The sequence below is a fragment of the Orussus abietinus genome, unplaced genomic scaffold, assembly GCF_000612105.2.
Source record: "Orussus abietinus isolate OABI.00-Male unplaced genomic scaffold, Oabi_2.0 scaffold53, whole genome shotgun sequence".
Taxonomy (NCBI): Eukaryota; Metazoa; Arthropoda; class Insecta; order Hymenoptera; family Orussidae; genus Orussus; species Orussus abietinus.
Window position 1 is genome coordinate 577,061 of NW_019394239.1, and position 16,314 is coordinate 593,374.

Below are 16,314 nucleotides of genomic sequence, written 5' to 3' on the forward strand. Positions count from 1 at the left end.
TTTCTAGAAGATTACCAAAAGTTATCTATTTCAGTCAATTTTTATATGAAGAATACATTTTGATCCGGTCAATTACGGATACTTACGGAATCACGTTAGACCCACGTTAATCCGGTGTCAATGACTTTACGAGACATATATTTCTATGTAGGTATTCGACAAAATAAATTTCCGATAATTTATTCTCGTAAAAGACAAAGGCCCATACTCGTATATCACTTTTAGCGTTAAAAGACGTATTTCGGAGTACCGTTAAAAGCAACCCTACTTATGCCTTGCTATTAAATCACTTTTATAGAAAATACTTAAAAGAAGCTATAAAAAGCGTATTTTAGCAGCAATACTCATCCCCTCTTCTAAGCTTCTTTTTGAACAAGGGTTAGGATAAAAGTGAGCGACTTTTATACCGCTTCCATCTGTCAAAATCATACATCAAATTTGGACAACGTTCAGTTGTCAAATTTTTACATAGATATTTACGGAAATAGATGATAACTTTTGGCTATCTTATATAAATGTACATTTAAGAACGTATAAGCGAAAATATACATTTATGAAGTCCTTTTAACCAGTTAGCTGTTGCGTTTCGAATATTGCCAAATCTTCATGACGAGTATACTGGTAAAAAACAGCTAACTGATAAAACATCAACCACGTAAACGATCTAAGAGGCGTAGTTCCTTGCATAGATCATCAGAAGAGGATCAATAAACGGAAAAACGTGAAGCAAGGTGCCCGGGCATCATCCCGCGGTTTATCTCGGACATCTCCATATCTCTCGCCGCGAAGGGCCCGGCTCAGCGAATTCGGCCATAAATGGCGGCGCCAATCGGCCTTTCGGCCCCTCGGGCCAGACTAGCGGCGCCACCCGCTCGCGTGGCCCTCGCGAGGATCGGCGGGCCCACCGCGAGCGGCGGCTTTCCTGGAAAGGGAGCGAGCCAGGTATTCCGAGAGTGGATAGCGAGGTATCCGGGCCCGATCGGTAGCCGGTAAAAGGGAGCGTATAAATAAGATCTATCTCGGGCGTACATGGGAATCCTTTAGCGCGCGGGACAACCGTAGATAAGGCGGGCCTTTCACCGAGCCGCGCGACCCACCGCCGAACGGCCGCCCGATAGAACGGCCGTCGCCGGTAGTGCTCCGTGTACCGGCTTGTAACCAGCCGCGGCTACCGACCCTCCACCACTGCCGTTTCACAAATTTTCCGACCCGGCTACCGAACGCTAGATAAAGACGAGAGCCCGACGCTTTCGGCTCTTTATTTCGTTTCCTTGCACGGAAAAAGAAGAAGAATTGTCAGGAATACCACAATTGTGGTAATCGTAATCCGATTGCAAGGTAACATACGAGCGAAACGTAGTAAAAAGAACATAGGAAGGGTTACTCCACCATTTAGTTCATGTAACTACAGGGAACAAGTTTGTCCAACATTGTGCATTGTTGTGAGTATCCATTTAAAAATTTACCGTCGACATAAAAAGCTGGATTTTCAGGATTACATACATTACACTTATGATTCTGTCAGTGTTCTCATACATTTCTATCTTAAGGAGTAAGGTATCATCCCGTTTCCCTCTTCTTCAGGAATGGATAGAGTCATTGTAACTTAAACGTAAGATATAATAACAGGTCTTATATACAAACGAGCAGTCTGCATCGTCTGCGAGAAGTTTTGCCACCTGGCGTTCCTGTCGAAACTAATGGGGCCAAACCATTGTTTCTGCAGTCACATAGGCAAGTTTAGAATAACCTCGCAACGAGGAAAACCTTACTATATGTGGTTACAGCTCCTAAATAAACCTTCCATTTTCCTGTGCGTATTGTAACTTCTCCAAATGATCACTCCTGCACCTTTTAAGCGCAATGCCATGGATACAGTACCTATTCGCAAGGTTACATTTATCATTCCATGTGGTCCATTTCACCATTTGTGTGGTTTTATTTCCTACAGTATTTTAACCATGTCCCTATAGTAATTGTAACCAAATTATTTTTTTCCCTGTGGTTTTCCGTTTTCGACGTAAAATACCCATTGGGGGCGGAACCGAAGTAACGGATCTGACGAATTCGTTGTCACGACACGTCGGGAGATACTTATTTAATAAAAATTGAAATTCCACGGGTGTCAGGACCCTCGTTAGAAACTTCACATTCACGAGGTAGAGTTCCAATTATTCGGTACATTCAGCTTGAATGAAAGTTTCATAAAAGATGGGCTCCTTAAATCGAAATTTCGTATCACCTTAAGACATCCGTAAATCGAAGAGCGGTTCCCTTTATTCTTTAGCTACCCACCCTCCACGGCTGCCGTTTGACATTTTTCGACCGGGACTGGTCGTGGCTACCAAGCGCTAGATAAAGACGGGAGCTCAACGTTTTCGGCACTTTTTTAACCATTCCTTGGACTTCTACTTCGACTCAAAATACTCGTCGGCGGCCTCCGGGGAAGCCGATCCTGCTTGAGCTCGGTCGTTTTCGTTATCGCGACACTTCCGGGATTACTTAAGACTCCCGTAAACCGAAAAGCGGTCCCATCGTCTATTCCCCGGCAACCGTCATCTCATCTATCGGTTTACAAATTAAGAAGGGCTTGAACTATTTATTTCTCATCCTACTTTCACACGATTCACGCAGTCTCACGCAAGAAACCTGCAATCAAATATGTCCAAAGAGATATCAGGAAGAGTAAAGAAAATTCGTTTAAATCAACGTTATAACTTTTCTTCTCGACAAAATAATTATTTCTTGTAATTATATATAATTTAGACAATAATGTATATTTGTTTCAGTCAATTCATCTTTTTTTCTCAGTGTAACGGTTAAGGTGATACGAAAGGGTCATCCTATACATATATAAAACATATAAATATTCACAAAATTTATCTCCAAACTAGATGCACCGAACCGTTGGAAACATCAGCACTTGATTATAGAGGCCCTAAGAAAGAACGAGGAGCTCGTGAAACTTCATTTTTGATAAAAAAAATTTTTTTATTTATCTCAGACTAGATTCAAGAATACATACATTTTATGTTAATTAAATGTCATAAACACCACGTTCTTTCTTAGGATCTCCATAAACACGTGCTGAAGTTTCAAATTATCCGGTGCACCCAGTTTCTCGAATGGTTTTATAAATATTTCAACGTTTTATATATGTAGGACGGCCCTTTCATATCACCTTAAAAAAGAATCGTCGCCCCAACTGCAAACCGTCCGCAGTCCCCGCTCCCGAATCGAGCGGTCGAAGTTTCCCGATCGCCTTCAAGATGGCCTCCGGCTCGAGATCTGGCCAGGCTGCTCCTCGGCCATCTTCCGGAGCGTCACGGCGCACCGGTGTGGTCCCCTTTCCCACGCGCTCGAACACACGCGTCGATCCGCTCTCCGGCGTTTTCAGCGAGTCGTTATGGAAATAACGACGAGGCATAACGACCCCGCGGTAACGCGGGACGCGCCGATTGGCCGAAGGACGCTCGTTCGGTCTCGGCTCGTAGGCGGCGGAGCGGCGACTGCGGGTGGGGAGGGGGAGGGGGCAAGCGCGCGCCGCCGGCGCCCGGTGGACGCGCTCCCAGACGCCCGGGAACAGCCGCGCGAGGTGGTGGTCCGCCGGATGGCTCTTCGTCCGGGAAACCCTGCGGGGGTTCCCCTCTCCGCCCCCTTTCGCGGGCCGAGCCACGACCTGGGCACCCGCGGAAGCGCCAGGATCCCGCCGAGGCCCGTCCAGGATAAACGGGCGAAGAGAACCACAGCGATCGGATCGCTACCTCGCATGGCGTGGCTGCCGGTAATACGGAAGAAGCCGTTGTTAGCCGCTTCGAGAGCTTCCCCGCTGATCACCCCGATAAACACCGCGACTGCTCCGCAGAGCGGACCAGACAGGTTAGGTTCCCCCGGTTACTGGTAACGCTGAAAATGGGTTTTCGATTCCTTTTAGGTTATGGAGAGGAGAGAGGTGCCGCTCGTCTGGATTTAAGCATGGAGATTCTTTGTGGGAGAGACTTCGAGGATAATGCGGCAGCGACCTTCGCCGCTGCATGGGATTATATCCAATCACGCAACATTTTATGGATGGACCTTGATCTACGAATCCGGCCAATCCAAGCTCTTCCATCGTCCTGGCGAAGGATTGATACTTGACATAATTTAGCGCGTTGATTAGATGTTTTGTACGTGTATTTCTTGTTTTATGGTACTGTAGGACAGTTTTAATATATATCTGACAAGGGTGGTTGTATACATTATTGACCCATCGAGTTGTGTTCGGGTTAAGGCGATGGGAAATTTTTTTCACATTTTACAATGTGAATGTAGAGACTGACACTAATGAAATTTCAATTTTGATAAAAAATTGTATACATGAATAAGTTTTGGAAAATTGAAATTTTATGACGGGCAGGACCTTCCTTGTAGTTTCTTTATTCTCATTTTATGGTTTGAAACGGCTCGGTATATCGAGTTCGGAAAAGTTTCATAAACGAGATCTCTTTGACATCACTTTAAGGGAGTGGGAAAATGATATAGTGTCATCTCCAGGGACGCGGTTTTCCGTGGACGTCCTGTGCAAGTAGATGCTGATGGGAGAGGGTTCTCTTCAAGATGCGCCGATTGAGACGTCCCGAGGTTCGGGATCGCGTGGAGGTATGTTAACGGGCCGGGCTTTTCTTTCCATCCCGGTGGCCGCGTCTTCGCCTTCTCCGCCTTCCGCGCGGGTTTCCGTGCCCGGCCCCGTATTCCGCGCGATCCCGTCCGCGGCCACTTTCGCGGGACCCCTGCGTGTCGAGCCTCCGAGCGAGTCCGCTTACGTGATCGTACGTGCTGCTCTGCCAGAACCCCGAAGACGAGGATAGTTGGTGTGTGTCCGGGGGGGGGGGGGGCGGACGGCTTGTAAAGCACGTCTTTAGGAGCAGCACGCGACGAGTGCCGAGACTCGCGGGAATCGTTCGCGGGACGTTCCTCTGGTGGAGCTAAAACGAAAGAGACGGCTGGTCTCCCGACTATGGGGAACAAGAGAGACGAATATACGGGCTCCTTTGGCAGCGGATCCTCCAGAAGAACTACCCGAGTGCGAGCAAACACTCTCACTTTGGAAGTTACCTGAGAAAAATCGCTGATCTCCCATGCACTACTTGGCGACGCGGACGCGCTGCCATCTTGATCCATCTTTGTCCATCAGGAGAGGAACTTCGAACATGGGAAATGCAGAACACTCGACACGGGATAAGGTACTTCTACACCTGTTCTGGAGAGATGGACTAATTATGCGCAATTTGCACCGAGCCACTGATCTCCGAGAACTTAACAGGTGTCTGTGATAAGTCTTACGTGCCCCGAGGCGCTTTATCTAGAGCTCTCGGAGCTTAGAGGTAACCGAAATCCCTCTGCGAAGGTTTTAGGGTTTTTTCGGAAGGTTTTGTGGGTTTTGATAGGTAAAGCTTTAGGCTTTTTCTTGAGCCTTGAAGAGTCGGTCCGGTTGGTTGTTGTCGAAGGTAGACGAAGGGGTTTTCATGGGGCAACTTGATCGAGCTAAATCGAAGGGGTAAAGCGATCGCGAGGTCGGAGGTTCAAACCGAGGATAAAGCGGTCAAATCTGGAAGGGATCTAACCGCGTTACGCCGCTTCCCCGCCATCCTCTTGCCGCTTCGTATCGACGATCTCCGATCTGTGATCTCCTGATGCTGGACCATAATCCCAAACCCCACATAAGCCCGCGATTCCGTTGCCAGAGATAGTCCCCACGGTAATACGATAGAAGTTCGGGGTATATCGGGCTTTTCGATCGGAACACGAGCCATATGTCGGCCTCGTCCTGCTCGGCATTATTTATACGCGCTGCCCCATCAACGTGGAACGGGATACACCCTGGAAATTACCCCGAAATTACCGAAAGGAATGGCCCCTCGACTCTGGCTGAACGAATTCGCGAACGGTTACGTACGGCGAGAAAATCAACCCCCGTGCTTACACGAAATGCTGATCACCAATCTCGGAATTGGAACTAAATTTGTAATTCATTCTATTTCTCTTTTCATTTTCTCCTTAATAGAAAATAATATTTTCGAGATAAATTGTCAAGTATTCCTTGCTTATACGAAATGCTGATCATGGATCTTGCGGTGAATCTGAATTTGTAATTCATTCTATTTTTTTTCTCCTTTATTTTAATGAAATAATATTTCCGTGGATAAACTGGCCAGTTTTCATTTTAAGCTAAATTTGGCGACATTGGGGATCATTTTTAAAAGATGAAATGGGAAAATGCTGAGTTAACGCTCTTCGAAAGGTTGGGAAGGTTGGGAAACTCTGGGATACCGGAGGGGAATTCGACGTGCCGGGGAACGAGATGAGTTATGTCAATCAAGAAAACTATCCTAACTACCGCGCAGATTGGCCGTGAAACTAATGACTACTGCTAGCGCCACGGATCACCGCTTAGCCGCGAGCATCCGTCAGTTATGAATGAGCCTTGATTTCCGAGTTGCCGGCTCTCCGCGTCTTTCCGTTTCTACGTTTCTCTCTTACGCAGTGGTCGAGACTAAAACCACGCCGTTCGTGATTAATGGAACTACCGACACCCACAAAGTGAATCTTACTTCTAATTTCGATCGCCCTTTAAGATGACAATCTTTATTCCCAAGTGAAATGTAAAAAATGAAGAAATTTAGAGAACGTTAAACCCAAACATACCATAGAACGAGTTTGCAAATAAAAGTTAAAAAATTAAGAAAATAAAAAAACATAAACCTAGTATCTAGAGATCATTAAATCCTGCATCGTTAAAAACGTTCCTAAATTTTGGTACAATTGAAGTATACATTTAACACGAAAATGATATATTCAATCTGACGATTTAAATCAATACGCACTGTTTACAAACGTTTAAACAATTTTAGAGTCCTTGAACCGTCTGGCAGAATATCACAGTATTTACAAGAAACACATAATAAATTTAGTGCGTACTCGAAACTTCCCAAACATGATTCTGGAATTTTTTGCGTCTTTTTTTACCGGCGTGGATTCAACCAGATCTCCCTAACGAGACCGGCGTGACCGGCGAGATGCGTCACGAATTGCGCAACGACTAGTCTCCGGAAACGTGTATTTTTCTCAATGCCACTTTATTTCCCCTCCGGCTTCGTCTTTGTGTGGTTGCGAGACACCTGGATGAGGCGTCGCGAGTCACGCGACGGCGCGCGTCCAGGAACCGGAAGCGTCATGCAAATTTCCGAAGAGAATTGCGGTTAGGAGTTACGATCCCCGCGCATCGACCAATTTCCAATAAACCACCTTTGACTCCCTTTTACATCTGGAAATTTCCGCAGAACTGTATCGCACCCTCTCCGAAACGGCCGCAACCCACTTTGACCACACTTTAAAAAAACCCTTCCTAACCTACACATATTAAGGTGAAGGGAAACACATCGAGGAACTTGATCGACGTCGATAAAGAAGATTTTTCTAAATGTCTACGTTGCCGATGCTCGTTTTTATATTGACATCTGTGTCGAATTATATTGGGTATTGTACCAAATAGCATACTCCACCTGTCGTTTTCATACAATAATTATAAAGAAATCGAAGTAAAACTCCAGAAATCCTCTGGATTCATGCTTTCTGGGGCCTTAATTGACTGCAGAGGGTACCCCTGCGCCATCTGTGATTTCCAGGTCAATTAAAGTTTCACTCCGGGACCTCATATTACCATCGTTTTAGCGTAGAAGCGCATACAACACTTTTTTTGCCCTTATCCCGTTCAAATGCGAGTTTATCGATTACCAGTGTGTTCTAAATTGTTGTAAAATTGTCCTGAAAAATTGAAATGAATGAAATTCTGTAACCACGAATAGAATTTGTGCACCCTCAGTAAAGTAATCGCTTTTTGTTTTCGACATAATAAAATTATTTCCGGATAAAAATTTTCCTGGTCCATTTTCAAGTGTTTGTAGTTGTCGAAGCAAGTAAATTATCTTTTCATGACCGTGAATTCTTTTGCCGGGTGTGGTAACTGCAGACAGGTCTTTTTAAATTTGTTATAAATGTCTTTTTCGTTTTAACACATTCGCGACCACTGACGTGAATTCACGTCTTTTCAAGTTCTATTCCTGGTTGCCGCTGACGTGAATTCACGTCGTTTTAAATTCTATTCCTGATTGCCGCTGACGTGAATCACGTCCATAACGATACACGATACAAGTTTGCGGCAACAAGTTTCAGAATTTCATTATTTTCGCCGGTACTTGGTGTTTAAAACGGGAAAAATTTGCCGGTCGCGAATGTGTTAACAGCCCCGCAGCGGACGGCGCACATGTACATTGGGAGGCTGTTAAGGTGAAGTGAAACCCCCTTCAAATCAGTCGAGCAGTCGAATACAACACTTTTTTTTAAGGGTATTAGACCAAACTGTCCGAAACTTTGACACGTCACTCCTGATCATCTAAGAATTGTCCGGACACATTCAAAATTTGGATTTTTCAAAAAAATTGTTTAACTTAGCCTAGACCAGAATCAAAATGGCGTCGAGCTCTCATATTTCGATCCATATACAATTATCGAAGGCTCTGATATGAGAAACGAAAGGGTAAGGACAATTTTACGACAATTTAGAACACTCTGGTAATCGATAAACTCGCATTTGAACGGGATAAAGGCAAAAAAAGTGTTGTATGCGCTTCTATGCGAAAACGACGGTAATACGAGGTCTCGGAGAGAAAATTTAATTGACCTGGAAATCACAGATGGCGTAGGGGGTCCCTCTGCAGTCAATTAGGGCCCCAGAAAGCATGAATCCAGAGGATTTCTGGAGTTTTACTTCGATTTCTTTATACTTATTGTATGAAAGCGACAGGTGGAGTATGCCATTTAGTACAATACCCAATATAATTTGACACAGCTGTCAATATAAAAACGAACATCGGCAACGTAGGCATTTAGAAAAATCTTCTTTATCGACGTCGATCAAGTTCCTCGACGTGTTTCGCTTCACCTTAACGACTTTACAGAGGAGACTGAGGATGCACGAAAGGTGGCAAAGGTGAGGAAGGATGTCTAAGGCGAAGGATACGGAGATTCCGCGGGAAATCGGGAACCACGGGGGCAAATCGATACATGCCGACCTAATCGGCGATCACTTTCGCGCCGGAGACGAGGGCCTCGCGTGATGCGCGGACGGCGCGAAGATTCGAACAGGTTCTCGAGCGCGGCAAGGAGGGCGAAATCGAGGTAAGGAGGGGCAAGGAACAGCTCGAGGGAAAAAAGGACGAGGAGCGGAAGGAGAACCGTAATTCCGAAGCTGTCAGCAACTCCCTAACCGTACCCTTGCGATACCCCCACACGTAATACCCGGCTAGCCCAGGATGTGGCCAATTTTCACGCTGACGCAGGATGAGGCAAAAAGCGATACCTCGCAGGACCTCGCGATATTCCTCGAATCCTGCCAGGATCGTCGCCGAGATGTCTCAAGACAAGGAGACGCGTCCCCAGAAGTCTGGCTCCTTAAGGTGATGCGAAAGTGGCGTCAAAAATCATTTATGGATCTTTTCACCGAATGGAGTGTACCGAATCGTTTCAAACTTCACGACGTGAATATGGAAGCTATTAGGACGGTCATGGCCTCCGTGAAACGTTCATCCCTTTAACATTTGTCCGTAGATATTTTCAACACTTCCGAATGTGTACACCCAGAGCCCTATTTTCAGGAATTTTACGTGCATAAAACGGGAATTCCGCTACTTTGTGTTCATTATGGAGTTATATCCAGGAATAAATTCGTTCATAATCGTTTACTGTACGTTGAAATAACGTTAAGATGTTGCGTTAAAGCAAACGTTTCTTCTCGGCTGGGATAAACGCATCGCAAACGACGCGTTAAAAATCAACGTTTCTTATTAATGTATACTGAATGTAGGGAAAACACCGTGGGTGGATAAACCTTTAATGTTTATATCTACCGCCCTATTTCCACTAGCTTTGCGCCTGTAAACGCGAATTCCACAACTTTGGGTTTATCAGGGTGGGTCCGCTAATCGGAAGGGAGGGGGCATCTGGGGGCACCTGGGGGCACCTGGGGGCAGCGTGTCTTCGGGCCTCTGCGAAGGACGTGCCAGAGGCTAAAAGACATGTCGCGGTTTCGAGATGTCGCGCCGGCTTAGTCGGGACAAACGACGAAAGAAGAGCCGCGGGACGTGTCGGCCTCACGCTTCGATGGTGAGCGACGGAGATGTCCTCTCGCAGGGGCCTCCACGCGCATCGGCCTCGGCGCCCTCGTCGTCCTCGGTTTTTCGTTTATTTCTCGCCGGCTTCAGTGACAATGAGGCCGACCGTTCGTTGAAACCACGGGGTTCGTGGTTATCGCGCGATTTAAGAATCCAGCCCGTTTCCGCCCCGGCCTCTTTGCTCCTTGATCAAAAATTTCCGCACCGCAATCCGACACAGCATCCGAAAATTTCAAGCCAAGTTTTGACGATCGACAATCGAAATTTTGCAATTCGAGGAAAACTTAACAACCCTACAGCCGGTGAGCCGTTTACCAAGAAGTATGATGTCAATAGCATATCGATATGCATCGTGTCTACAGGTATAGCATCATCGATTAAATAGCCGAAATGTAGGTAATATGAAAGTGGCGTCAAAGAGGTTTTAGTTCGTGAAATATTTCTCTGAACTGGGTGTACCAAATCATTTTAAAGTCCACAACGTGAATATGGAAGCTATAAAGAGAGTCCTGGCATCCATGAAATTTCAATTCCTTTTTAAATTTCTTTACAGGTATTTAGAAGATTTTTGATAAAAACTGAAATTTAATGGGTGTCAGGGTTTTCTTTAAAGCCTTTATATTCTTGGTATAATGTTTGAAACGATTCGGCACACCCAATTCGGAGAAAAGTTTCATTAACGAGTCCTCTGCGTTGCCACTTTCACATCGCCTTAAGTATCCAACAGGCGTTAAGTATCGGAAGTATCCAAATGGAGTTACCTCCAATAATAATATATAGATGAATTTTATTTCATTTATTTTATCGTTGTCGGTTAAGTGTTTCAGCGCCTTTCGTATCACCTTAAGTGTCCATCGGTCCTCGCGAGCTGGAAAGGAGCATCCCCCAGCTCGGCGACCGTGTCTTTGCGAAAAGAAAAATGGTTTTCATCCGAGCCTCCTTAACCGCCCCGAGCTGTTTGCCCAGCCTTGAAAACGCACCCCGAGCGGCATTGAAGCGTCAACGAGACTCCTCTCGTCCGGAGTGAGGAAAATTGAAGAGCTTGTATCCAAAAATCTCTTATATCCACCATTCTTGAATGATTATACACCCACTGTACCAAATTGCCCGAACGCACATTTTTTCTACTATCCGTCGCAAATATTGTTTCACAAACCCTGTCACATGTTTCAAACATTCCCTTCAGCTCTATTAAGGGGATACAAAAGTAGCAAGGAAGGTCCTTGCAGTCATAAAATTTAAATTTTCATAAAAAATTCTAAAACTCTCTGAACAAATTTTTAAAAATTTGACATTCCATGGGCGTTGAAACCTTCCTTATAGTCTCCATATTCAGATTGGTAAGTTTGAAACGATTCGGTACACCCAGTTCGGAGAAAAGTTTCATAAACGAGACCTCTGACGCCACTTTCGCATCGCCTTAAGGTGATATGTAAGTGACATGTACATTGGTATGTATATACATACCAAAAAGTCAAAATATTTATAAAACTTTTCTCCAAATTGGGTGCACCGAATAATTTGAAACTTCAGCACATGATTATGAAGACCCAAAGGAAGAACGCGATGCTCGTGAAATTTCATTTTTCGAAAAAAAAATGTGTATTTATCTCGGACAAGAACCAAAGAAACATTTATTTCGAAAAAGGAAATTTCATGAGCAGCGCGTTATTCTTTAGGGCCTCCATAATCATGTGTTAAAGTTTCAGATAATTTGGTGCACCCAGTTTGGGAAAAAGTTTTATAAATATTTTGACGTTATATATATAGAATGACCCTTTCATATCGCCTTAAATCGCTAAAAATCTGAAATTCCCTTTTCTAATGACGAAGAATATCTCTTATTAATAAATTCCACGAACGATTCCATGAAATCGAATATGGATTTTTTTCTCTCGGGGCAAAATTTTCCAAAATGGCGATAAAAATACCGGGATAAAAATTCAATTGAAATATGGATGTTTTCAAAGAGTCATCGATACTAAATATGTAGGAGCGTGGACGAATAATAGCGGGGAAGCCGAATTCACGGAAGGTGTGAGGAGGTCGGGCGAAATGTGTTTACTCGGTGTAACGCGGCGTCGGTCCTGGGTGACGTGCCGGCGTTGCGGCGTCGGGCGTCGCCGCGTCGGGTGCGTCGGCGCGTCGGCCGGAGCACGGCCGGCCGGAATGAAATGAACACAGAGCTGCGCTAATTAATATTTACCCTCCGACAACATCACGCCGCCATGCTAAACTACCACCTAAAGTCCTTACACACGCATAGGAGCACCCGTCCTATTTTCCGAGTCGGGCTCGCGCCTCGAATAGTCCGGGATTTCCCCGAAAAAGAAAAGTGAGGTTAACTCGCCCAGCGACGGGCGTAATGGAATCGGTAGTCGCGTTTTCCGCATGTCAGGGACCGCGGAGAAGAGGTTTCGCTCTCGACGCGCGCCTCGGAACTCAGCCAAAGGGAAGGGCGCAAAACAACGGGAACTAAAATCCCCGCAGCGGGTGAGCCGCTGCGTTTACGCGGTTCGGGAACGGAGCTTCCGAGGTCGCCGAAAGAGCGCGGGTCGAGCAGTCGGGCGTTGAAGGGGCCAGGGGGCGGTTGTTCTCCTCGAATCGGGTCCTCGTCATGACGATTCTGAACTCGACATCATTCGCAAAATTCCCTGCTTCAAGGTAATAACGCTGTAAGGGGTAGTTTTGGAAGTAATGGAAAATCCGAATTTCTCCCAATCGGAAGAAAAATAGCTCGGCAGAGTCTCGCGTCAAGTGCATGCTTAGCAACACATGTACGCATCGATGGTTCCTGGATTTCGTTTCTCAAAATTTCCTTCCATTAGGTAATACCTCAGAAAGGTATTCCGTTGGAAGTAATGGAAAATCCGAATATCCCCAGCCGGGAGAAAAATAATTCGGCAGAGTCTGGCGCCAAGTACATGCTTAGCACATGTATGCATCAATGTTTCCTAGATTCTGCTTCGGAAAATTTCCTTCCGGGAGGTAATAACCACCGCAAAGTGTATTTTCTGAGAGACGCGGAAAATCCGAATTTCTCTCGGTCGAGAAAACATAGCTCGGTATAGTATCGCGCCAAATACATACCCGTAAGTGCACGCTTACCACTTATATTCGTGTTAATCGTTCCTGAATTTCTCTTCCGACGCATATATCTAAACTCAACCGAAGGAAATAGGGGAAAACAACGGGCGGAAAAATCCGAAATTTCAAATATCGTATCCGCGTTTTCTCTCCTCAAATCAACTCCTCATCCTCGACATCTCAAAAATCCGCAGCCTGGCAACAACCCAGCGTGTGGTATTTTCCTGGATCGCTTAAAACCCCGAATTCCTCGTAATTAAAAAAAATAAACCTCGATAGAGTTCCGCGCCAAGTACACATAACCACATCCACCTGACTACCCACTCGGCGTCATATGTGCTCGTCAATCGTTCTTGCTCTTAGCGTTCGAGAGCGATTCCGCAGAAAAAAAGAAAGAGAAAAGAAAAAGAGAAACCTTAACCGCGGTAGGGCGTTTCCGAATTTTTTCCCCATTTATTTTGGGAACGCTCGAAGGCGGAGGTCCCGTTTCCGCTCCGCCGGGGAGATTTAGCGCCGCGACGCCGGTAAACGCTCCCCGGTAATTGTCGGTAATCGTCGCACCGGCAATTAGCCCGGGTGCGTCGGAGCATTTTTCTCCTCGCGGTGTTCGTTTTTCCGGCCGCGTTTCCGCTTTGTCTCCGCGTCCCGGCCTCCCTGAGGTTTTTGACTCCCATTCGAAGACTCGGCGCCCTTAAACTCCGACGCCCCGAATTCCGGGGATTCTTACGGCGTCTCCGAGAATCCGCGCAAAGGTGCACCCCCGAGGGGGGGGTTCCCTTTGAGGGACGCCACGCGTCGCGGCGCGGCCCGCTCCTTATTTCCGCAAATCTCGAAGCTAATGGAGGATGCGGGGGAAGCGCGAATTCCCCCGTCGAGGAAATTCAGAAGAGCTAGAGCGACGGGATCGATTTAACGCGTAATAAAGTGCGTTTATTACGAAACCGAGAGCAAAGCTGAAACGTGAAAGATTTATGAATTTAGCTTTTTTATCTGGAATGGTTAGGACTGAATTAATAATTGATCGCAAAGAAAAGCTCGGTTAAAAAGAAGAAAAAAGTACCAATTTGTAAATCCTGACATTCTTTAGTTCACATGGTCAAAATTGTTTAAGGATGATGTAGGAATAAATAAAAACCACGGCGGCTAAGTCGCCTGAAAGTGGATGAATAATTAAGACCGAATTAATAATTAATCGCAATGGTGTGTTCACGTTAATAAAAAAAAAATAGGCGTGTCGTGAAATGTTCCGCTTGCATAGTCAAAATGATTTGGAGGTAGTGTAGAAATAAACAAAAGAGGCATCATAGCCACGTGGCGGACAAAAGCGCCTAAAAGTGCTGGAATAATTAAGACCGAATTAATAATTAATCACAAAGACGTGTTCATGGTAATAAAGAAAATTAACATGTGACATTCTCAGCTCGCATGGTGAAAATTATTTGGAGATAATGTGGAAATAAATAAAAAATCACTCTGATAGTGCCCGAGAATGCGAAAGATTTTAATTGACTCGAGAGTCTCTCGTAAGTGGCGAATGCAAAGTGAACGATCGGAAGTTCAAGTACTCGATCGGAAATCGTTCCGGAGAAGATACGTTCGATGTTTGCGAAAGCAATATTAATATGCCTGGAAAATCATCCAGTCCTCCGCTCTCGAGTTTCCCGCAGAAGTTTCCGAAGTCGAAACTCACGGAATCAAACCCCCGAGCGGAACGCTATCCAAAAACGAAACTTCCTCCTGGTCTCCAAAAATGTCAAAAATCAATATTTTCAATGACTCCAATGCCTCTTTCGCCTTTCATACATAAAACATTTCATCAAACTGGATGCACAAATCAATTAGAAACTTTAACACATGATTACGGAGGTCCTAACGAAGGTCTCGAAACTCAGGAAATTTCAATTCACGAAAAAGAAAATATATTTGCTTCTTTCCTGTCCCGGAAAAATAAAGAGGTGTTCTTTCATAAAACAAAATGAGAAGCTCTTAACTAGGGCCTAATCACATGCGAACGTTTCAAATTATTCAGTGCACCCGTTTTGGAGAAGTTTTATAAATATTTTCACGTTTTGCTATTAAATGCCCCCTTAAGGTGATATGAAAGTGTGATATATACATAAGAAAATGTCAAAATATTTATAAAACTTTTCTCCAAACTGGATGCACCGAATTATCTGAAACTTTAACATGTGACTATGGAGGTCCTAAGGAACAATGCGCTGCTCATGAAATTTTATTTTTCGAAAAAAAAATGGTGTACTTTTCACGGATAAGAACCAAAAAAAGATTTTCTTTTTCGAAACATGAAAATTCACGGGCAGCGCGTTCTTCCTTAGAGCCTCCATAATCACATATTAAAGTTTTAGATAATTCGGTGCACCCAGTTTGGAGAAAAGTTTAAGAAATATTTTCACTTGTTGGTATGTATATATCGCACTTTCATACTACCTTAATTCTGGCCAGAAATTTGGCGAGAAATAAAATTCGTCGCAGAGGAGTGAAACGCCCGCGCAGTGGCGAGAGTAACGAGTCCGTATTTCACGTGGGCGAAAATCGGGTAATTCGCGAGCGGAGTGGAGGTTAATTATTCGAGAAAGTACGAGGCGGAAAGCGCGAGTTAACGGCCCGTGGCCGGTCGCTGGCTTGGCGGTGGACAAAGCTGCGTTCGCGGGGGCGGGTTCGGGAAAAGGGCGGAAATTGGTAGGTAGCCGCGCGAGCGGCGAAAAATAATGGCGGAGCCAGCGAAGCGGGCAACCCCGGGGGCGCATTAATTGGGAATAAGCGATGCCGAATATTTTGATCGCGCAACGAGCCCTCGTACTCGCGCGGATATGCAATCGCCCCCACCCCGTCGCGTGTGCGCTCCTCCGGGCGGTGGAAAGGACCGCCTCTGGAAACGCCCTTCGGCTTCCCCTTCGTATACGTACCGGCGGCGTACGCGACACACGCACAACCCCCGCGCACCTACACCACACGCGCGAACAGCGTGCGCCAGCTGCGCGTCCCGACGTGCCCGCCC

General features: G+C 45.5%; 2 protein-coding genes across 3 annotated transcripts in view; one reads left to right on the forward strand and one right to left on the reverse strand.

Annotated features, from left to right (window-relative positions):
• LOC105694157 (optomotor-blind protein) overlaps positions 1 to 16,314 on the reverse strand; it is a 136,540-nt gene that overhangs the window by 38,851 nt on the left and 81,375 nt on the right. The window lies entirely within an intron of this gene.
• On the forward strand, positions 3,577 to 4,227 carry LOC111673914. Of its 2 annotated transcripts, none has more exons than XM_023432062.1 (2): positions 3,577 to 3,879; positions 3,935 to 4,227. In XM_023432062.1, the coding sequence occupies exons 1-2, from the start codon at positions 3,611 to 3,613 to the stop codon at positions 4,008 to 4,010; spliced, it is 345 nt and encodes a 114-aa protein (XP_023287830.1). In that variant the 5' UTR covers positions 3,577 to 3,610; the 3' UTR covers positions 4,011 to 4,227. The 2 variants fall into 2 exon arrangements, with proteins under 2 accessions (XP_023287830.1, XP_023287832.1); XM_023432064.1 differs by having other exon boundaries at positions 3,577 to 3,784.

Bases quoted from the DNA above. Each gene is read 5' to 3' on its own strand.
- LOC111673914 (XM_023432062.1), top strand. From the start codon at position 3,611: ATGGCTCTTCGTCCGGGAAACCCTGCGGGGGTTCCCCTCTCCGCCCCC. The intron at 3,880-3,934 runs GTTAGGTTCCCC...GATTCCTTTTAG, and splicing joins CCGCAGAGCGGACCAGACAG to GTTATGGAGAGGAGAGAGGT.